General features: G+C 35.9%; 2 protein-coding genes across 2 annotated transcripts in view; both read right to left on the bottom strand.

The window, feature by feature from the left end:
- LOC110024612 overlaps nt 1-16,105 on the bottom strand; it is a 37,357-nt gene extending 21,252 nt beyond the window's left edge. Inside the window, exons 1-3 of the mRNA XM_020724681.1 lie at nt 16,051-16,105; nt 15,857-15,917; nt 11,584-11,678 (exon numbers count right to left, since the gene is read on the bottom strand). Coding sequence (XP_020580340.1) covers nt 11,584-11,678; nt 15,857-15,917; nt 16,051-16,105 — 211 coding nt within the window. The remainder of the gene's footprint in view (nt 1-11,583; nt 11,679-15,856; nt 15,918-16,050) is intronic.
- Nucleotide 16,106: 1 nt separating this feature from the next.
- Nucleotides 16,107-24,452, bottom strand: part of LOC110024603 — a gene marked incomplete at its 3' end in the record, with an annotated part of 45,339 nt that continues 36,993 nt past the window's right edge. The window contains exons 2-8 of the mRNA XM_020724663.1: nt 21,416-21,465; nt 21,048-21,151; nt 20,079-20,427; nt 19,106-19,270; nt 16,551-16,740; nt 16,283-16,470; nt 16,107-16,139 (exon numbers count right to left, since the gene is read on the bottom strand). Of these exons, the coding sequence (XP_020580322.1) occupies nt 16,107-16,139; nt 16,283-16,470; nt 16,551-16,740; nt 19,106-19,270; nt 20,079-20,427; nt 21,048-21,151; nt 21,416-21,465 (1,079 nt within the window). The remainder of the gene's footprint in view (nt 16,140-16,282; nt 16,471-16,550; nt 16,741-19,105; nt 19,271-20,078; nt 20,428-21,047; nt 21,152-21,415; nt 21,466-24,452) is intronic.

Raw genomic sequence — 24,452 nt, 5'->3', positions numbered from 1 at the left:
ACTAATTTCAAATAATTTTGGTCAGCCCCATGGGTGTAATGATTGTAACATTATAATATGAAAATGGAATGTTTATGATAATCATTATTAATGATGATGCAACGTATTGAGTTCAAAAAGGTGTAGAGCAGTGCAAGGTTTTCCTATGGTTCATAGGTCCTATAGAAATTCTCATCAGGGTTGATTTATGTAATATCTAATCTTTGTATTAAAAATTATTGATCGCATATAGAACCAACATAGAGAACAGAGATTTAGTTGAAATGTCTAAGAAGAATGTGGGTACCATTTCTAAGATGCTAAGATAGTCATTAGAAAAGTCCTAAGGCTAGATCCTAATCACTAAAAGAATGACCCATAACCCTGTTGACCTCATTTTTAGTGAGGTCTTAGTCTTCTATTCCCAGAACCGATAATCTAGCCTTAGGAGTTCTTTGTTGACCATCCTAGCAGACTAGTAATGAAGTCCACCTCCCGTAGAACTTCAAACTGCTTTTTAACTCATTTTTGTGAAGAACTCGCATGAGTGGTTCCAAGCACTCAACTTCTAGTTGCAAGGGCTAAGGACCAACATATAGAGGGTCCGAAAATGAGTTCTTATAGGATCAAACAGCCTTAGGCAAACCCTTTGTGACTCGATTACTCGCGAACGCCGCAATTCACGAACTCACTGCACCACACACGACTTTGACTTGAATCGACTCGCCCGCCGGCAAACTCGTCCGATGACCCCGGACGACGAAACGAACCACACCAACGTGTCCGGAACGTCGATTCCACTTAGGACGGACGCTCGTTAGACCACGGTTTCGCGCGACGCACGCACACAAATGACACGGAAATCGATGTATTTTTTTTCTTTAGCGGGATGCAGCCCATGACGCACACAAATGACACGGAAATCGATGTATTTTTTTTCTTTAGCGGGATGCAGGCCATGACTCAACTCATGTTCAACTCAGATTCGATTCAGACTGGACTCGAGCCTAAACAAAAGTTAAGCAATTTGAATTTCAAATTTCAAATTTCAAATGAACTATTTAATCCTACCTTAATGAAATTAAATTAGGAGTTATTATATGCCAAATAAAACTCCTCCCCCGTTGTAAATTCATCAATTACCGGCCCATCCCATTATCGCATAAAGGACATTTTGAATTCCTCGAATACAAGATCCCGCTTAGCTCCTGGACTCCATCTTCCTCTCACGACGAGATTCGACTCTCTCCACGGCACCGAGTCTTGACTACTCGGCCCCCGCTCGCCTCACGCTCCAAAGCGAAGCTCCTGCTCGATCCTGCTCGGCTTGATTCCGCTCGATAGAAAGCTCACTCCCCTCTCCGCCGAACAGCCGCTTCGTCTCTTCCTCATCCGACAGAAGTCGTTTGCCTCCTTCTCCCTCCACGCCGAACAAACATAGTCAAATGCATCTCCCCCAGTTCGCCTCGCCTCCCTCGATCCCGCTCCTCTCTCGCTCGACCTCGCCCGATCCCGCCTCCCTCATCTTCGCGCAGAAGAAACTCCGCTCACCTGGCTTCGATCTTCTCTGCACCGAGGCTTTCGACTCCTTTCTCTGTCACCTGCTTTGACTCGCTCGACTTCGCCTCTTCACCTCGGCACAGAGGTCTTTGCTTGGCTCTCCTTTCTCGATTGAAGCATTCGCTAGCTTACCTCTCCCTCTCACGACCGAATCCTCACGCCTAACATCCTCACCGAGCCGTACTCCCCCTTCTTCCTTTCGAACACGGAAGGAGGAGACGAGCATTCGAGTCGCAGTCACGTACGTCCTTTTAAGCGCAACAGCTGAAGCAGATGAGAACAGCTTGTGGCATTGCACTAGCTCTACACCACATTCTTCCAGTTTTTTTTATCTTCTGCAAACAGAAGGCGATGGGCTTCTTGTCTTTTTCTTTACTGGTAGAATGCATAGGAATTGAGTGGCATGCTAGTAAATCTTTCTTAGCCGGTTTGTTATACATTGGCATGCTGTGTTCTTTCATCTGCACTTCAGGAATCATTTCAAAGCTATTTAATCTGCATTATTTTATAGCACTGTCTCACAACAATTGATTTTAATATGTCCTATATTTTAGTGTAAAGTGTTGTGGTTCTTTGAAAGTTGAATGATAGTGAGTTGAATTGTATAATAAGTTGAGAGTAATGTATAATATGATAAACAAATAAGCATGGTTAAAAGGCTGATGACGATTGAAATCTTTTTACCATTGTGGAGTCTTTCTCTTATTGAAATTGTGAAGATCCTTATGTTGATTAAATAAGTTTGCTTGCGATTGTTTGGATAGGAAGAATTACATACATACTACGCAATTTATATGTATTTACATATCCAGCACCCAAGTCTTGGAATCAACCAAGTCTTGGAATAACTTGTATGTCAATCATATGTACTTGTATGCCTAATACCTAAGCTTTGTTTTACATACATGCCACTCAATTGCTATGTGCTTGCATATCTATCATATTGGCTTCAATTTTTACGTGCATACCATACAATGCTTATATTCTCTGCATATGCGGAACCAAAGCTTTATAATTACACAACTCTGATCTTTAATTCTACGTAAGAGGTACTTCTATTTCTTAATGTGAAATGTATCTTTTCATGCTTAGGATTTATATGTTAATTTGAAAATAATTTCGGCACCATTTTGGAGCAATTTCGACACTGTTTTGGGGTGCTTTTGTTTGTTGATTTTGAGAGGCTTACCCAATGTTTTAAGCGAATTTAAAGTCTGATTTTAACGCACTATTTTGGAGCCACTTTAGGTGTCAATTTGAACTGATTTTATGCAGTATCTTAGAACAAACTTAAGTACTCTTCTTGAGAGTCTATTTAATTATAGTTGTTGAAAGATTTCACACGTTTTTAGGTTGATCCACTTGCTATTTTCTTTTTTGATTTGTTAGTTTTGAAAGTGGATCAACATTTTCTTTTCATTTCTTTTGTTACTTTTGTTAAATGGTTAAGTCAAAAAATGAGAATTTCTAATTTAATTAGTTGGAAAACACTTATTTGAGAATAAAATGCCTTAAATCACTTTAAGCACAAGTTAAAACGTAGGCTTCCTAGACTTTAGGTGCACACTAGACTTTAGGTGCACACCCTAGGTAAGAGTCCATCCACCTAGTCCTCAGTGTAGACCTCCTAGACTTTAGGTGCACACCCTAGGTGATAGTCCATCCACCTAGCCCTCAGTGTAGGCTTCCTAGACTTTAGGTGCACACCATGGGTGAGACTCCATCCATCTAGTCCTCGGTTTAGACTTCTTATACTTTAGGAGCACACCCTAGGTGAGAGCCCATCCACCTAATCCTCAATGTAGGTTTCCTAGACTTTAGGAGCACACCTTAGGTGAGAGCCCATCTACCTAATTTCTGCAGTGTAACCTCCCAAGGTTCTACAAGCATACCCTAGGTAAGAGTCCATTCACCTAATCCTCGAATGCACAGTGAAACTAGACACTTGACCCTAATTTACAAATTGACTAAGACACTAGACATGAGGACGCACCGAGGCGTATTTCATGCTTCCTTAATTAAATCAACGGTGAAATTCCCTCAATGACTTAACCTATATCAATGACTTAACCTATAATGAAAACCTATAATGAAACCCAGTGCATCGGGATTTGAGCTTGAATATTACACTCAAATCATCCTGACAATTGGGGAAATTTCTTAACCCCACATATGGATCATCGGACTAGGATAAGTCTAGGGTATATGTGGCGAGGGCGATGAAGACATTGCTTATGTGTGCTTAAACGAGGGATACGAAGTGAGATTATTAGAATAGTATCTCCAACCTCAAGGATCTTCAGTAAGGGAGAGGGAAGGACCCATGATACTATTCGCCGATTCTTGGTGGGATCGTTGCCCCCGACACTCTTAGGTTGTCAGTAGTTCTAGCACGATTAGAGTGACTAGTCCGTGGACTGTACGACTTTACAAAATAATTACAAAAATAAACTAAAAATCCCTTTTGCATGTTAAAAAGAACTCTGCATAAAAAAGATTTAAACAATAGTTTTTGCATGAAAATCAAATAAATTTTCTATGAAAATTTATAAAAGTCCATGGTTAGTCATTTGGATTGAGGTTAAGAACTACCTCCTGTAGATTGTCGAGTTGGCAACTCTTACTCAAGGTCGGGAAGCACACAACTCAGCTCTGAGCCCCTACTTTTACCAATGTCTTATACCCAGTCCCGATCTGTCATATGTGGTTACAGGTTTCTTTTGCTTGCGATTTCTACTACTCGTTTTTATGACTTTCATGCTGGATTTTCTTGCTTTATTTATTTTCTTGCAAGTTTATTTAAATCTGCTGCAAATCATACTACGCTCACAACATTAATAACGCAATAGTAGCAGATGCCCAGGTACGCTTTTACAGTTTCTTTACAACATTTTACTTTATTACATTTTACCTTTCAAGTACATTTTATTTACCTGCAATTTGCTTATTCTCCACGCAAAACCAAAATTGAAACAAAACAAAACCAAATTTTGACACTAAAATTGGGAAACACAAATCACCAATCTCAAACACTTAAACCTTGGAGTCGTCGCGACAGTCGCGACGACAGAAGCTTGGAGCTAACTTTGTGGGCAGCACGGCGAGGAATTCAGACCGAGCAGCAAGAGGATCTTCTTCAGCATTATCCCTTTCTATAACAACCTATAGGCATTCGAGATAGATAGCTCGCCTAGACATAAATCCTCACTTTCTCCTTAGGCTCCTGTACAACCATGTTGTGCAGTGTAGGTCCTAACCCGCCTTAGGTTCTGAAGTTGTCGTGTGACACGACGTAAATCCTCTTATTTTTGCGGGCTATTTGCATAAACGATTGTTGATAGTTTGTGAGGTCACTGAGGATTCTCCACGAAATCTATGACATCCCTTACCCTTTACTTCCTTTGGAACGGAATCTATGACATCCCTTACCCTTTACTTCCTTTGGACTCCTGAAAGAATTGTTCTCACTTGAGACACTTTCACTTGTTTTTTCCACGTCCTACCTTGAAAACCTGAACCTTGAATTCTTGAAGACTAGAACCACTGATCATTATCGAGAGTTTTCTCAAGTGACTCTCGTCGGATGTAATTAACTATAGGGGGTTGCCTCTATAGGGAACTTGGAACCCAGATAAAATAAACCCTATTTAATTTTTGTATTAAATAGGGGAACTTGTCGGTCATACATAAAAGATTCGCAGACCAAACGAATGTCACAAATCTCTTAGTTTGCAGGATTGAATCTATCGCTGAGCTACACTTATCTTTTGGGAGGGTGCAGTATTCACGGTATCGGGCACAATTATGCAAACTATTGGACAAATGAGATCCATTTGATCTCATTTTTTGAAAATTAAAACATACTACTTTCAAAACCCAAACTATATATCTATTATATTAAATTAAATTTCAAAAATTATTTTCATATTCATATTTTCAACTCTATCAAAAAGTTGACCGACAAACCCTCACCTCAAAAGTGAGGTCAACACTATCACGTTTTATTCTTATCGAGAGCACCAAGTTCCTCCAGCATGGCAGTCTTCCACTTTGGATGCTCCTTAGCTACCTGTCAACACTTGAGTATAAAGACAATGTCCAAATATGCAATGAATGTTCTGTATGTAGGTGATATGTTAAAGTATAAGACAAACTGAGTAATGTTATATGAGAAACCAAAATAATCATAAGAATAACGATAATGAGAATGACTCGCATTACTGTGAGAGGTCCTCCTTGAGGTCGTGGGAGTGGGAGAAAAAATGAGAGAAATCATATCACCAGTGCAATCGAATTCAGAGGTGGATTCAGTGTTCGTCTCTTCCTCATTTGATCTTTCCCACACAATGGGACAATGCATCATTTCAACATGTACCAATCTCTCACCATCACTAGTCTTCCCCTCTCACCTCATACTTCCATTATCTAAAAGGTCACCAAAGGGTGAAATCACCTCCAAGAAGTAGTACGGTTAGAATTCTCTAAAAGTCACATCCGTACTCACAAATAATTTCTTCTCTATTGGGCTCCAACAAGCATAACTCTTCTGAGTAGTAGAATGACCTACGAAAACGACTTCACAGCTCTAGGATTCAGCTTCACTATTGATGTTCTATTATCCTTCACAAAACATACAAAACCAAATATCTTCAATAAAAGGATCTCACCATTATCTCATTTTAATAACTCACACAGAGATTGTCACTTTAACACACTTGAGGGTATTCTGTTGATCAATTGAGCGGTTGTCAAAATTGTTTGCCCCACAAGTGTTTTGGGGCATTCATCATGACTATCATGCTTCAAGCTACCTCTAGAAAGTGTCTATTCTTCCTCTCTACTACTCTGTTTTGTTTCAGTATGTATGGACATGTGATTTGATGTTGTATCCCTTAAGCTAACAGCACTCCCCAAACGCCTTGTTGGTATGCTCTGTCTTATTATCAAACATCAATATTTTAACTACCGCACTATATTGAGTTCGAATTGCCATGTGAAAGTCTTTAAAGCAGTCAAGTACATCATTATTATTTCTTATCATATATAACCAAGTAACACGAACAAAAACAAACACTAAAAGTCACAAAATGTCTAGTCATTCATCGAAGTTGTAGAACAAGGTCCCCATACATCTGAATGCACCAAATCAAAAGCACAACTACTCCTATTACTATAAATAACATAAAAGCTCCTGATATGCTGACCCAACTCACAAGCATCACACACAAGTTCATGTTTATTTGCATTTTCATACAAAGAAGAATAAAAATGGCTTAATAGACGCAACAAAGAGTGTCATATGCACCAATTATGTAGCAACAACGCATCGTTCACACTCTCAAATCCTCTTACTACAGCACTCTCTACCATGGATGTCAAAGATGAGTCTATCCCCTATCTATCTAAGTACCAGAGTTTACTGTACCACTTGCTAGTCCCAAGTCTCCGACCAATCACCTTCACTCGAAAGATCAACTTAAGAATATCAAAGAACACAATACATTTTAGTTGGAGAATAATGACGCTAATGGATAAAAGGTTTACTGTAAATGAAGGAGCATGAAAAATATTGGACAAAGTCATTGAGTCGGTACACCTTACAGTACTCTTACCAAACATAGGTTGTACTATCAGCGACCTGAATGCTCTATAGAACTGCTAGATGAGAGAAATCGCTAGCTTTACCTATCACATGTCGAGATGCTTCAGAATCAACGATCCATTCTGGTGATCTTATGGTGAATACAGAGACAAGAGCATCTGTATGACGAGTGCATTTGGCTAACTGAGCATAAGTAGCAATGTTCCCCTTTGATGATGATAAAACGAATGTATCCTCAGTCACATTACCTACTACTCTCTACTTTCTCTTCAACATCTCCAGCAACTCATGATCCTTATAGGTAAAGACCGCACTTGTCTCTCCATCATTTTTTGCTACCATTAGATTTGTCCGGTAGCCACCTTTTCCACCCCTTTGACCTCCACAATTACCACAACCTCTAAACTATCCACATCCACCCGTCTCCTTCTCTTTGGGTGGCTTTGGAAGCTTTGCTCAGGTGTCTCACTTCTCCACAATTGTAGCACTTGTGGGTCTAACCCTGCGCAAATGTCATATTTGAGCTTGAGGCAGCCAAAGTTGATCGCGTACCTGGAAGTCCACTCAGCTCAGAGTGTAGCCTTATGTAACTCTCCTCCCATATCATTGCAGCGATGGCCTCATCCAGTGAAGGAATAGTTGCCTAAGTGGAAGGACATATCTCCTTTGATCAAAGGTTGAGTTTTAATGAGCCAAAAATTGCATAGCCATCATCTGTGCAAAGATTTCCCCCTACTTGCACCCCTGATCACCACAACTCGACATAGGTGAGAAGTGATCAAGCTCTTGCCACAACCGCTCCAGCTCTATGGAATACTCCTAAATTGATGTACCATCTTGTATCACAGCCTCTATGTCAAGTTGAATCTGGAACACTCTCATATGGTTCTTAGTCCCAGCACGGGTCTTCTTCAGCTTTGCCAAGATATCCTTCACCTTTCGAATGTCATTTACTGATGAGGCAATCGATGGAACGAGTTAAGAAGCTATGTGTAAAGTGAGGCATGTGTGGTCCTCCACTCATCCCCCTTAGCACTGTCACTCTCCGACTCAGTCTTGACTCCAACCAATTATCTCGCCAGTTACTTCCCTAATATAGCAGCCTCGAACTGGCACGACCAACTCAGATATGTGTTCGGTCCATTAAGCTTCAGATCCACATGAGTGGGATGTAGTTTCACCTGAGTCGGAGCATGTGTTGAGATAGTGGCTCCAGTCAAGATGTTAGCTCCATGTATGAGCTCAGTCAAGATCTTCAAAATCTTTGGATTTACCTTTCCAAGAAGCTCCACTCCTTTACCACCTGCGTCTTCTCCTTCTCCTGACATCCTTACATGAAATTACCATGGCATTCCTCCGAACCAACAACAACAACAACAACAAAGCCTTAATCCCACTTCGTGGGGTCGGTTACATGAATCTTTTTTCTCCATTGCGTCCTATTTAGAGTCATATTTTCATTTAGTTCTAATAAATTAAGATCATTTTTTATACAATAAGCCCAAGCCTTCTCAGGTTTACCTCTGCCTTTCTTAACATAAGTTGAATCTAAAATATCTACTCTCCTAATCGATCATCAGATGGTTAACGCTTAATGTGATCAAACCATCTAAGACTACTTTCTCTAACTTTGTCCGCCACCAGAGCTTACACCAACCCTATCACGAATATATTCATTTCGCATTTTGTCTCTAAGTGTAAAGCCACTCATCCACCTAATAAATCTCATCTTGGCAACACTTAACTTAGCATTATGCTTCTCTTTTAAATGTCAACATTCAGCGGCATATAGCATTGCAGGTCTCACCATCGTCTTATATATATTTTTTTTTTCAGTCTAAGTGGTACTTTTCTATCACACAAAAGGCCCAAAGCACTCCTCCACTTCAACCAACCAACTTGAATTCTACTATTAGCATCCTCATCTATATCACCATCGCTTTGAACAACAGACCCAAGATATCTACATCAATCACACATTTTAATAATTTGATCACCCTAAGTTGCACTTTTGTCACTAGAGCTACTACTACTAAAATTACCTTCCATGTATTCACGATCATCAGATGGTTAACGCTTAATGTGACCAAACCATCTAAGACTACTTTCTCTAACTTTGTCCGCCACCAGAGCTTACACCAACCCTATCACGAATATATTCATTTCGCATTTTGTCTCTAAGTGTAAAGCCACTCATCCACCTAATAAATCTCATCTTGGCAACACTTAACTTAGCATTATGCTTCTCTTTTAAATGTCAACATTCAGCGGCATATAGCATTGCAGGTCTCACCATCGTCTTATATATATTTTTTTTTTCAGTCTAAGTGGTACTTTTCTATCACACAAAAGGCCCAAAGCACTCCTCCACTTCAACCAACCAACTTGAATTCTACTATTAGCATCCATCTATATCACCATCTATATCACCATCGCTTTGAACAACAGACCCAAGATATCTACATCAATCACACATTTTAATAATTTGATCACTCTAAGTTGCACTTCTGTCACTAGAGCTACTACTACTAAAATTACCTTCCATGTATTCAAGTTTAGTTCTACGCAAATGAAGGCCTTTAGACTCGTTTTCACCTGTTCCCTTTGTCCTAGCTTGCATAGAACCGTAACCTACCATCCCATTCTTGTCTTCCTCCACGATCCACTGTTCTCACAACCAAGGCCCCACAGACGCGTCAGCTCCTTCGCACAGGGCCGCTCCCTCGCACAATGTCGCACCACTCTACCAGTTTCTCACAATCCGATCTAGCAGCTTCGTGACCACCTTTGTGACCGAACCCTAAGGGATTACATATCACTGGGAAAATTGCAATGAAGACGTGAGCCGCTGGGGTAGGCTCTGATCCCAAAAAGATTTTGCTCAAAATGAATAATTCTTCTATTCATGAAAGGCATGGGCTAGCCTTAAAACTTCTTTACAACTACAACACTATTTATAAATAGGACCCAAAAATATATAAAATTCTCAAGAGAGAGAAGGTATTCCAAAGAGTCCTATCAAAAGCCCTCATCTCTCATTTCATTATGAAAAGAACACCCATATTGAACACTTCACGACAGCCACCTACAGCATACATCAAAGCGAAGTTCTAAGAACTCTGTTTCTCCACTTCTCCTTTTTCCTCTCCTTACATTTTTCTCTTTCAATCAACTAAGGAGCTAAATTTTTTCTCCTATAAATGAATGATTTTGTAGTCTTTTCTTTTCATCTGCTTCTAAGAAACCACCAAATGCAAGATGTAAAAAATAATAACTTGTCATCATTAATCTCCTTTGCCTTTTTGGGCACCCTAGAAACAATGTTGTTTATCTAGAAATTAGCAACCATGCTTAAAAATATTGAATATCTTAACTTTGGAAATGTATGGAGAGGAAGAAAATAGTTTCCTTGAATATGTCCTGCATTCTGGTCGTCCGGCACAGTTGATCCACCATATATTATGACAGACAAATAATCCACTGAATGATTTGCATGATTTACTATCCTACCTAGGCATCTTCAGGACACTACTCTTTGGGGGATAATATTTCACAACACACGGGTATTGATGGCAGGTTTCCGAATTTCAGATTTAACATAATGAATTTTAGGAATCATTTTATGAACTTAATGAATTCATTTAAAGATTGTACTTCTTTTTATGAGCACTTTAAGGGGAGCTTGGGCCATTGGTTGTCAAAATATTAGCACAAATTACCCTTGGTTTCATTTGTAAAGTCAGTTTTGAAGAAGGAATAGTAAATTGCTGCCTTTGAAGCTTTCTTCTATGTCAGTCTTCCTCCTCTACTTAAAGCATGGATTCCATTTTGTCAAGCTGTGCCTCTCCAAGTAATTTGGTGATCTAAGATGTGATTAACCATTATTCTGATTGTTTTCTCCGTGTTTACCCTACTTTTCCCTTAACCTTTCCCATTCCAATTCTCCACGAGCATGATTAAGCTCTCACCCCTTCTAATCATTGCAATTCCATTCCGTTTATTATGTTCTGCTTTCTTCCTCAAAAGACTGAGTGTTAATGAGACGACCAACTAAGCCACTGATTGATCCAGACAAGAGCAGTTGCCAGCTTCAGTGTACATGTATTCAAAAACAGCAAACAGGAAGAGGTTCATATATAACTTTCACATTAGCACGAAAAAAAAAACAAAATTGGCATTTACCAAGAGCTATCATTATGAGGAGTTGCGTTTAGTAAAAGGATGGAAATTATTGGATGTTTTGAAATGTACATAAGTAATAAAAGCATCTTATGCACATTCCCTCAGAAAACCGTTTTAAACATCAACTAAAAAATCTCTAAACTAGGAATCATCTTCAATTTCCAAAAAAAAAAAATATTTATGAAAGCAACAGATTTGCATGTAACAAAATATTAGATCTTCGTACATGAGAAAATTAGTATGGACAAAAGAAAGTATACCAGTGAATGAACGTGCGTGTTTAGAATCAGAATTGGGGTTCACTTCTATAGCATTGTCAGCTTGGACTTTCACTTCAATGTCACTTTTCTGTATGCTGCAACCAGCATTAGAGTAGAGTACAAATGTTATTTGCCAAGCACAAGTCAGTAAACGCTTACGGAAATAACATGAGCAATTGAACCAAATCCAACACGCAACCTAATGTTTTAACTAAAGATACTGTGAACATTTCTGATTTTTTTAAGCCAATAGATTAAGTTCATTCTTAAAAAGACTTTTACATAACACTGCCCTTGCCGGTCCCAAGCCCGGATGTAAAAAATGGAGGGTTGCATTAGGTAGTCGACAGCCAGAGTAAAACTTGTCTAAAAAAATCATGACATGAATCTTTTTGATCTTTGTGTAAGTGTTAGGGCGTCCTCTGACAGCTTGAATACAGTGAAAAGTGTGCAAGGGTCGCTACACCGGCGCTCGGGTGTAGTGTCAAATAAGCAAGGTCTCCCACATTACGGATGGATGCGGGTAAAGAAGTTAGTTCATAAAACTAATAAAATTAATATTATGATAGGATCTTGGAATATAGGTACTCTCAATGGTAAATTAATGAAATTAGTTGATATTATGATTCATAGAAAGATTAATATCTTATGTATTCAAGAAACTAAATGGGTTAGAGAAAAGGCTAAGAAGATTGATAACTTAAGTTTTAAACTTTGGTATTCTGGTAAGAGTCGCACTAGAAATGGTGTAGGTGTAATTATGGATAAGAGTTTGAAAGATAATGTTGTAAAAATTAATAGAGTTGGAGATAGAATTATAGCCCTTAAGATTATCATTGATACTAACATTTTTAATATTATAAGTGCTTATGCTCCTCAAATAGCTTTAGATATAGGGTCTAAAGATAATATCTAGAATGACTTAGAAGACTTAATTCAAATGTAACCTCTTGAAGAAAGAATTTTTATTGGAGGGGATTTAAATGGACATGTCGGTAGAATGGTAGAAAATTTTAGAAATATTCATGGTGGCTACGGTTTTGGAGTGACTAATGAAGAAGATAGAGCTATTTTATAGTTTGTTTTAGTGTACAATTTTGTTATTACTAATACTGTATTCAACAAAAGAGATGGGCATCTTATTACTTATAAGAATGGATCTAATAAAACACAAATTGATTATTTTCTTATGAGAAGAAGAGGTCGTCAAGATTGTAAAGATTGTAAGGTTGTTCCAAGTGAAGATTTAAGCACCCAACATCATTTATTAGTTCTTGATTTTAAGATGAAGAGTTGTAAAATAAAGAATACTATGACTCATCATCGTAGAATTAGATGGAAGAACCTAAAAGACACAAATAAAATTATTTTTATGAATAAAATTCAAGATTTCAAAATTTGGGATGTTCATGATGAAGCAAATGCTATCTGGGATAAAGTAACAAACACTCTTAAACAAGTAGCAAAAGATGTACTTGGAGAATAAAAAAAAAAGTTTCTTCAAATAAAAATTGTTGGTGGTGGAATAATAATGTGCAAGAAAAGATAAAAAAATAAGAAGTTATGTTATAAAAATTGGTTTAAATGTAAAAGCTTAGAGAACTGGGAAAAATATCAAACAGCACGCAGGGAGTCTAAACGCTAAAAATTTTGTTTTTAGTGATCTTTATAATAGTTTAGATACTAATGAGGGTGAAAAATATATGTATAAACTAGCCAAACAAATAGAAAATAAAAGTAAAGATTTAACTCAAGTAAAGTGTATTAAAATTGAAAATCAAAAAGTGTTTTTCTTAGAAAAATATATTCAACATAGATGGGTGAGTTATTTTGATAAACTATTTAATGAAGTTTATGAAAATACAATCGACCTTAGCGATCTTAATACCCTCAATACTAATAAAACGTTTCATTTTTAAAGTCGCATTAGTAAAAAAGTTGGTGAGGATTTAACGAAAACCAAGGGTGGAAAGTTTGTAGGACCTGATGATATCCCCATTGAAGTATGAAAATGTTTAGGAGATTTGGAAGTTTCATGACTCACTAAACTCTTCAATATTATTTTAAAAACTAAAAGATGTCTGAGGAGTGGAGGAAAAGTATTTTGGTCCCATTTTTAAGAATAAAGGGGATGCACAAAGGTGTGCAAATTATAGAGGAATTAAGTTGATGTGTCATACTTTAAAATTGTGGGAGAGGATAATTGAACATCGGTTAAGACGTATTACAAAGATTTCTCATAATTAATTTGGATTTATGTTGGGCAGCTCTACTATGGAAGCTATACATTTATTGAGAAGTTTGATGGAGAAGTTCAAAGATAATAACGAGAATCTACATTTGATTTTTATTGATTTAGAAAAAGCTTTCAATAAGGTCCCTAGAGATATCAATTGGAGAGTTCTTGAGAGGAAAAGTGTTGATATGACTTATATTCAAGTCATTAAAGATATGTATACTAGAGTTGTTACTTGTGTTCGAGCTGAAAGATGATTGACCAAATATTTTCCTATTTATGTTGGATTACATCAGGGATCGGCTTTAAGCCCATATCTTTTTGCTTTAGTTATGAATGGTCTTACTGGACATTTACATAAGGATGTACCTTGGTTTATGTTTTTTGCTGATGATATCCTTCTCGTGGATAAGACGAGAGAAAAAGCTCAGGAAAAACTTGAATTATGGAGGTCTACATTGGAGTCTAAAGGCCTTCATTTGAGTAGAACTAAAACTAAATACATGGAAAACGTATAACTTTGGGTTATTAAAAGGTGTGAACGATGTAGATATCTCGGGTCTGTTGTTCAAAGCGATGGTGATATAGATGGAGATGTTAATAATAGAATTCAAGTTGGTTAGTTGAAGTGGAGGAATGTTTCAGGCCTTTTGTGTGATAGAAATGTACCGCTTAGACTGAAAGGAAATTTTATAAGATAGTGGTGAGACCTGCAATATTTTATGGTGTTGAATGTTGGCCTTTAAAAGAGAAGCATAATACTAAGTTAAGTCTTGCCAACATGAGAATGATTAGGTGGATGAGTGGCTTTACACTTAGAGACAAAATGCGAAATGATTATATCCGTGTTAGGGTTGGTGTAGCTCCTGTGACGGACAAAATTAGAGAAAGTCGTCTTAGATGGTTTTTTCACATTAAGCGTCGACCATCTGATGATCTGATTAGGAGAGTAGATGTTTTAGATTCGACTTATGTTAAGAAAGACAAAAGTAGACCTAGGAAGACTTGGGCTTATTGTATAAAAAATGATCTTAATTTATTAGAACTAAATAAGACGCAATGGAGAAAAAGGATTCATGTAGCCGACCCCACGTAATGGGATTAAGGCTCTGTTGTTGTTGTTAAAAAGACTTTTACATACATTGCCATAGCATCAATATCATCATCATTACTCTTATCCCAACTATTCAAGGTCAGCTTTATAAATCCTCATTCTCATTCCATTCTTATTGTGATACCAGGGTTAACCCAGAATCACAAAAGAAACGAAAATATTATTGTTGAAATTCAAATAGTTTACAACAACAACACTTCAAAATAGGAAATAAACGATAAAAAACATAAAAAGACACTTTAGGCCAACAGCAAAGGGATGAGTGTCGGCTAGCCAGCAGGTAGAGATGCTGATGGGAGGTGGTGGTGGCAGTCGATTGCTTGGAAGGTAGTTCGAGAAGTAAGTGGAAGGCAGGGGAAAGGTGGCAGGGGAAAGGTGGCAGGGGACTGTCAGGGAGTTTGGAGGGTTGGCGGCACCCTGTGGAGACTGGAGGGTCTGGGAGGGCAGCAGGATAGAGGGCTAGAAGGGAATAATGGTTGAGAGGAACTGGTAGGGTGAAGAAACGATTGCAATCCAGGGGAGGCTGACTGAATGGGAAGACTGGAGGAGGGGATTTAGGGAGGGAATGAGAAACTTGAGAGTGGTCACAACATGAAGGCAAACAACTTTTTACTTCTTATATGTTTTTATTTACCTAATTTCATTTTAAGGCAAACAACTTTTTACATTTCACCTTCTTATATCACTCCATAATTAATAGTTAGTGTTCTATCATATATATCTTTAATAATATCAATATAACTTAGAGACACATCTCAACCTTATTTCAACCTTAATGTGCACCTCATCAATTATAAATGATTATCACAGCATAAGCATACTAAATAACTACTAGCATAATTAAATAAAAATTTCAAGTTTCCTTGGGAAAATTGATCAAGTAAATCACATAATATGACTATCTAAACGTGAAAAATGAGTACCTTTGCTCAGATGGTACGACAATCTCAGACAGAGAAGTTATTGTTTTAGTAAAAGAATCTCCTGAAATGAATTAAAATCAACTTTAATCCGGGAAAAAAAAAGGTTGATGGCGGAACAAAGAAGATTGAACCTAGTTAAAGAACATTAAGCACAACAAAAAAATATAGGTTGTTCTATTGAGTTCTGAAGTCACCGTTTCCTAGAGCTGCAGAAACCAAAGCATCAGAATCCTGAATAGCAGGAATCATTCTGTGCCTTGGTTACAGAAGTAAAATCGACACCCTTAATTTAGATAAAATATGTTAGCGTCATTTGATAATTGATATAATAACTGTCATGAACAGCATAATATGTCCAGAAACAAAAATTCCCTGAACGTGAGATAACAAGTGTAAACAAAAATGTTGCTTCCCTATCTGATTTACCTTATTTTGCCTTGCTATAGGCTTATTAACATCATAGCAATACATGGCCAAAAAGTCAGGAGACAAATACTTGGGAGTTTCCATTGCAGCAAACTCGGCCCTAGTGATGCGTTGAGAAAGCTCCTCATATGTTTCCCTCTGGTCACCAACCTCAGGAGCTTTTCTATCATGCAATTTAAGATATTCATCTGAAGAAATTTCTCCAGAAGACACATCCGCAATTAGATAGTACATAAGGAAAAATTTAGAAAAATAATAACACTAGTACCAGCAAGTTGATAGCCAAAGCTTGGAGTTGCTGATGTTGCTCTAGAATGCTCAAGTGCTAAAGGCCCTGTGGTTGAACTTGTTTTCCTCCACTTAGTAATTCTTGGTTCATTATATATTGATTTGAAAGAAATTGTAGAGTTCTCTTTCGGGTCCCAAGTTCGAGTGGCAGCATAATCCCTTTTTCCTACCTGAACACAGATTTAGATAAGTGAACCATATGTAAGGCAGTGGTAATATGTAACTAATAAGCCATGCCACAATATGTTCAAAATTTCTTAATAAAATGCTTGAAATATGTTCATGGGAAGACAAACAACAATAAGTCTGTGTTACAGATTCTGAGAGCTACTATGATCGACAATGTGATTCTTACATATAGTATATATAGACAACGTGATTCTTATGCATAGAATATACTCAAAATTGCAACAGAACAATTAACATGTTACATCAACGATACATTTTTGTCTTCTGCCAGGGATCAATAACGCTTTGCATCCGTTAAATAATGACAGCGTACACCAACTACTCGATCACTCAAAGTTTTCAACGTTACCAAGACCAAGTTATGTAAAAGGATCATAGATTCAGAAACTTCAAATATTATTTTGAGCATTCCAACTTTTCAGCACTCTGCTTTAAAAGTGCCTGCTTGACCAAATCTTTAAAGCGGTTCTCTTAACATTTTTGGTTGGCTTGACATAATCTAGAACAAGTTCATCAAAAAATAGATCCGCATGCATTGTGTCAATGCAGTACAGGTAACTGAGGCATTGGTAAATGAAACTGGGACTGACAACTTGACTCAAATAAAGCATAAAGCTTGAAAATTGGGTTAAATTTTTTACTCTATTAAAAATCAAAAGCCAACTAAGGTGCTAGGTCAGACAAATGCATAAGCATGTATGAATGCATGTACATATTTACATAAAACCCTCCCCAAACCATGCATTGGTCGGAACTTCATGTGTTGTTTATGCCTTTTCATCCATTTATGTCACTACTTATCTATATTTTGTTTAATGTATTATGGACTATTGGATTCAAATATAGAAAATCAATCATAAATATGAGGACATGCTCGAAATAACCGCTGGACTATTTGTAGGAGGGCCATTATAGTCACAAATTTTTAAAATATCCAATTTAGTCTCTCCACTTCTCAAATATAATATATAATTATCCTACAGTTACAATCAATTTTGGAATTGATGGAAATTTCACAAAAAATTCATGAATGATCAAAAAGCAAAACCTTCATTTACCAAAATAATCCTCATTCACAACCTCGTTCGTGAATTTTGGGGGAAATTTTCCATCAAGTTAAATAAAGATTCTAATTGTGAAGTTATTTTAGGCCATATTTAAAAAATTAAGAAACTAACTTCATACTTTAAATAGTTTGAATTAAAATGATCCCTTGTAAATATTTCTACGACAATTTTAACCATTCTCTCAATCAAAAAAAATATTTTAATTTGGCTTAAATCAAGTTTTGATGAAAATAAAAAGCCCCACCTAGCTCAAATCAAGATAAATTAGAGCCAACCAATTGCTATGGCCAAGGTGGATTAATGTCACTTCGAATGGTTTTGAACCAATATCAAGTTAGAGTAGGATCAATTCAAGAATAGACCTTTCTCACCCTGTTATAAACCATCTAAGGATAATAACCCAGACTACAAGGAAAATGTAATCCTCACCTCCCAATCCCTAAATTATCAAATATTAGTAAACATCCTAAACAAACACATATCTGAAATTTCCATAACACCTTCTTCATTATACGAGCACAAAATACCCCTTCAATAATATGGAATCCTATTTATCTTTAAGCTATTCGAAAAACGTGCTAACAATATTACTGCTTTCAAGATCAAATCAAGAACAAAACATACATAGTTTTCTCTTTTACCTAAAAAATTTAGAGATCGAAGTGTTCGAATAAGACGGCATATATGTTAAATTTCTAATAAACATACCATAACTTTGTTAAAAAAAACATGTTATGTGCATTAAATGATGAAGGGAATCCAACTGCCTAAAATGCTGTTCCATTGTCTTAACAGCAGGCTGTGCACAAATATATAAAGTTTCTTAGAAGTGAAAATTTAATATTGCAATACAGATGAGATGCAAATGCAGATACTGAAATGCATAATTGGTAAGCCAACCTCAACATAAAAGAAATCTGAACAACGCTAATCAATTCATGATTTTTACTGTATATCAAAAACCTGCTGCAGTCGTCCACCTCACGACACAATGTCATGTAACCAGCTCTAACAAAGAACTTCTTAACCATATCAGCTCTGAGCACTAACCACCGATTCTTTTTTTATTATAAACATGTTAAATTATTTTTCCATTGAATTAAGCACGCGATTGCAATAAATTCTTCAGAGTGTAATACTTAAGAAAAAAAGTTTCCCCTAATAAATCAACTAGAAAGCTCAGATAAGTTGGAACTTTTATCGTAAATCATACTGTAAAATAGCATAAACAGAGATGTTTTCCCTATAATCCTGTTCATTTTATTAGTGTAATCAATACCTTTGAAGATGGAAACAAATGAGTGCCAATGCTGCAAGACTGCTTCTCACTCGAAGGTGGACTCTTAAAACCAATGGTGCCGAAGGATGGAGATCCCCATGGAGACGAGGACTGCATGTATGACCTTGCCATCTCAATTGGTGAGCCGTCATCACCATCAAAACACTGAAGAAAACATTTAAATCAAATAAATAAAAGGTTCACTTAATGGCATAGTAAAAATTCACAGTTAACCTTTAAACAGAACACGATATCAAATTAAATGTTATAAGAATTGCATTAAGAAGTTTTCCGTAGATGCCTTGCCTTGTGTAAAAACATCAATTTGATATAATTTTTGGAGCATTCCACAAACCCTAACAATATATCTGTTCAAATGCTTCTTTTTTTTTTTGTAGAAAATTTAAAATAAGATCAGTTACGGAATTAAGGAGGCCTATGCATGAAACCAGTAAACATAGAACCATACATTGGGCACAACTAGGCCCATGGCCACAACAAACATAAAGCCTTGGTATTGAACATGTAATTTGCAATACGACGCTTCAACAAGAGATTTGATAAATAAAGCATTATAGCCAAATAAATACTCATTTCAGAATAAAACTTCAGAGAAAAAAATTAACATGAACAAGGAAGCCCAGGAAGGAATGAGTGATTTTTACTGTTTGTTGGTGGTGATGATAAAGGTTGTTTCTTGGCATGCTACCAAAAGAAGCACAGAAAAAATTTTGAAAAAAAAAAAAAAACCAAGCAAGGCTAACACAAGTGGTTATCAGATTCTAAATAGGAGTTCCTTCAAAGATATAACCTCCAAAAATGGTAAAAAATAATCCACTAGCATTATCCAAGCTCTTAAAACTATAGCAACAGATAGCAATCTGATTTAAAAATGCTTTCACTATCCACAGAAGAATAACGACAGATATTGTAAAAATAGCAAAGAAGCTATGGAAGAAAGGAATGCACTAACATATTGATTCATATCCGTATTCAAGCTGCAAGGTCCAAATTCTTGATCACATATTGGACTAGAAGACAGCTTTTTCTGTTCAAACCATTTCTTTGCCTCAAGAACAGCTTTGCTGCAAGGATCAGGGGTAACTGCTTCACTGGCATAATATCCTGGTGTAAAGACAGATGGATTACTTAGAGAAAAACCAGAGGTTCCAATTACATTCCTGTTCGGGTTCCACAACTGCCATGGTCTTTTGTCAGAAAAACTTTTAGGAACCTCATTCTGAGCGCGCTCACCACCTTTAGCAGACGGGATGTCAAGTACCCGTGATCGAAGTATTGTCATAAGTTTTCCATATTCAGCTCTGGTTAGAAAATAGTAAAGAACACAATCAGGTTCGAGCAAAATAAATTTGCATCAAACTCAAAGCAAAATAAGCATTGATGCGTTCATTATATATCAAATAATTCAATTATACCATTTAAAAAGCATGTTATTCAACAATATTTACATTCTAAGAAAAAGGCATCTAAGTTTTTACCTGATAAACCTAACACACGTTAAGCTTAATCAAGACACATAAAATACACAGATCCATCGTCAAACCGATCAGTAAGACTAAGGAAAGAAGAAAAACTTCGCAGGCAGTAACCTCTGTTTGTTCTTCTCAACATAAGTGACATTAATTAATAAGAAAATTAGAGCCATAATGTGAAATTATTTTCATAGAACTTAATATGTTTCATAAACAATGCAAGAATTGGAAGCCGAGTGACTATTTGATAAAAATTGGCTCTTCAATGATTGTTCTGATACGGGCATCCCTAAAAAGAAGTAAGCCAAAAAACATGTGTTGAGCACATATTGACGAGCACAATGAGGATTTCATGGGGTGAAGCGATGTATTTTTGTGAAAATAGAAAAGAAGACTACTTTACAAAACACACAAAAAAACAAATACATAAGATATGGACTATTAGCTACCTCGTAAAGGTTTCCTGCATAAGCAACTGCTCAATAACAAGCTTTGAGTCACTTTTGGAAACAATAGCCAGAGGCTCCACATTTCCATCCACCACACTTTTTCTCTGCTCATAAAAACAATAAAATAATTTAGTACAAGGAAAAGAACAATAAGCAAAAGAGGAAGATTGATGATGGTGGTGATGATGATGGTGAGCACATAAACTACAAGAAAACATGATAAAAAGAGGCAACCATAGCAAAAGAAGGGAGAAAAACACACAAACTAGATAAGCTATCAACATATGAGGGTGAAGGCTTGTATATTGTTGGCATTTTGGTTGTCATGTTTCAAGATGGATTCATGGCTTTTGAGAATAATAACTTACCTTATTGAATTCAGCTAATCCGTCAGAAAGCAAGTGATCCACGTGTTTATCTGCATGGGAAAAGAGAAAGGTTACTAAATTTTTAATGGTGTTGGCCTATAATACAGTAATAGGCTCTTCTGCTAATAGGCTAGATATGGCTAAGACGGTTTGGTGACATGTTCCCACATTGGTAGCATGCTGAATGATGGGTGAGGTGGAATAGGTGTGAGTAGTTATAATGATTTTTCTGCACTGCGACAACCCATTAGGAAATGTATGAAATCACAATGCATGTCTATTTTTTCTCCCAAAAGGGAAATAGCAATAAACTGATTTTTAGGAGGATTACCTTCAATGAGAAGAAATACAGCAAAAAACAAGATATATATCAATTTAACCAAAAGATCAAAATTCACATTATAACGTTTAGAAGCTAGAGGACATCGAATTAATAGAACAAAAACTAAGTATATGATATTCAATTGTAGGAGCCATGATATTGATAATTATTAATCAATATTATTAGATGAAAATGTGATATCTTCAAATATCTTGGATCTATTACACATACGATATGAGTACATATGAGGTTATAACATCTAGAGTAAAAGTTGAATGATTAAAATAGAGAAATGTTTAAAGAGTATTATGCAGTCTAATGATATCATGGACGCTTAATTTATAAAATTATAATTAAGCAGAAATGTTGTATGGAGCAAATGTTGGATGATTAAAAAGTCCTTGATGGTTAAATTATGTATGGAGAAAATGAAAATGTTAAAATGGATGTGATAAACTTAAAAAATATAAAGACTAATATATCAGAAGAAAAGTCACAGTTGCATCTATTAAGGTGGTAAAAAATAGGAAAAGGTGATCTCAACATGTATAACAAAGAATGGAAACTACTCCCATTAGACAGAGAAAATAAAGGTCAGCAATTATCAAGGATTTGTGACAGTTTCACACGTCATACAACATTTGAGGAATGAATAAAGGAATTATAATTTATAAAGTCAATCCAAAAAAGTTGATGCATGTGTGTCTATATACATTAGTGAATACCAAAAAGCAAGATTCCATCTCCATGCAATTTTTTTAATCGATATCAATAGCTTCAAATATAAGATTAGGAGATTGATTGATATTAAACTATATCTTCCCAAATATTTCGGGATCTAATTGAACACTTTCTAAGCATACTTTCACATAGATAAACTTGATGAAGAAATGGATATCTTTGATTATTCTTCATTAAAAATGCCACTACTTCATATCTTTTTTAAAAGATAAAACATTAAATTTATTATGAATCTCAAGATATATACTCACAAAAATATCACTTTATTTTATCAGTTCTAGAATAAAAAAGTGATGAATCTCATCTCACAATCTAGGTCCTCCATAAAATGTTGGGGCATTTACATAAATAGCACACAATTCTTATCTATTTACATATCTCATACCTAAACTTTCATGTTTACACACATAGCACTCACATTTTTAATATCACATAAAAAATAACCCTATTACCACCTTTTAAAAGTGAAATACACATTTTCATACATAGGTTTAAAACACCAGTGTTATTTGTGTAAATATGAAAGTTAAATATGAAAGTTTAGGTGTGATGAAAGTTTAGGTGTGAGATGTGTAAATACATAAGAATTGTATGCTTCATACGTAAATTTCCCTAAATTTTTTTATCTGAAATCGAGATGGAAGGCTTGTGAAACTGGTTGGACTTATCTAGGGCAAACTTAGGATTTCTATGACAAGCATGATGGGATTAAGTTACTTCTCCAAAATAGAGGATGAGCTGGAGAATTTGCTCCTTGGGATTATGAACTAATGGGACATTGGATGGCATGCCGAGGAGAGAGATAAAAAGAGTCTAAATAAATCATTTGTCTAAGAGTTGGAGAGGAGAGTGAGAAAATGAGAAGGAAAATATTTCAAAAGCCATATCTATTTACTAAAAAAAAAGAGTCAAATTATATTTATCCACAGGTAAAAAATCTTTATCTGAAATTTCCTACAACAATTCAAATTTGGGCAGCCATTTCTTAAAAAATAGCTACCAATTCGTAGATTAGCAGGTTAAGAGATTGCTAGCTATTTAAAATAAAGGAAATGGATTTTGTGTAACAAATAAAGCGGAATTGATTACCCGCATATAAATATCTCTCCTAATCCTAATTCTGCCCCCCCCCCCCCCCCCAAATCACGATTTTGAAATTCCCTCTTCATTTTACATTTACAAATCTATCCTTCCAAGTTTAAACTTTTTTCTTGAGAGCCTCCTTGATCGATGCTACGATTGCATGCTTGATGCAATGCCAAATCATCTGAACTTTTCATAATATTTGATGTCCTACTATGTTGCTTGACATAAATTAAGAGGTTTAGCAGAATAATAATAATTCAAAATCAAAATTAACCAACCCTTCAACATAAGAAACTAGTGGTATCACAATTTCAAGGAATTTTCATGATCAAATGGGTGCATCAAAATTCTAATGTCATTGAAAGCAGGAGAGGATAATTGTGATTCTCAATGCATAAAGTATTACAAGTGGAATGAAAGCAAAAAAAATATGTTGTTAATGGTATTTAGAAAGTATTAAAAACATTTGATTGGGATGATTCATGCACAAAGCAAGACTTCCAAAGTATGATGAAAACTTCTAAGTATGATGAAAATCAATGAAATACAATTTTGTGTGTCACACACTTGATGAAAACTTCTAAGTATAAATACATACATACATACATACATATATATATATAATCATCATCATGACATCAATTCTTCGCAAATCATTATGAACAACTTCTAGTCATGTAATCTTAAGTCTGCTTCTTTCTTCCTTCATCCTTTGACACTAACTTTATTAAATCACTTATCAAACACATTACTATCATGAAATTCAATTATTTATAATTTGCATATGCTAGAAAAAATTAATGGTGTGATTTTGATTTTTTAGTAGTCGCCAAAATTAAATTAAAAGGAAAATAATGATTTTTCATTTAAGAGTTTCATATATATATA

Source organism: Phalaenopsis equestris, unplaced genomic scaffold, assembly GCF_001263595.1.
Source record: "Phalaenopsis equestris unplaced genomic scaffold, ASM126359v1 Scaffold000263, whole genome shotgun sequence".
Lineage (NCBI taxonomy): Eukaryota > Viridiplantae > Streptophyta > Magnoliopsida > Asparagales > Orchidaceae > Phalaenopsis > Phalaenopsis equestris.
This window is presented reverse-complemented; position numbering and strand designations above follow the sequence as displayed.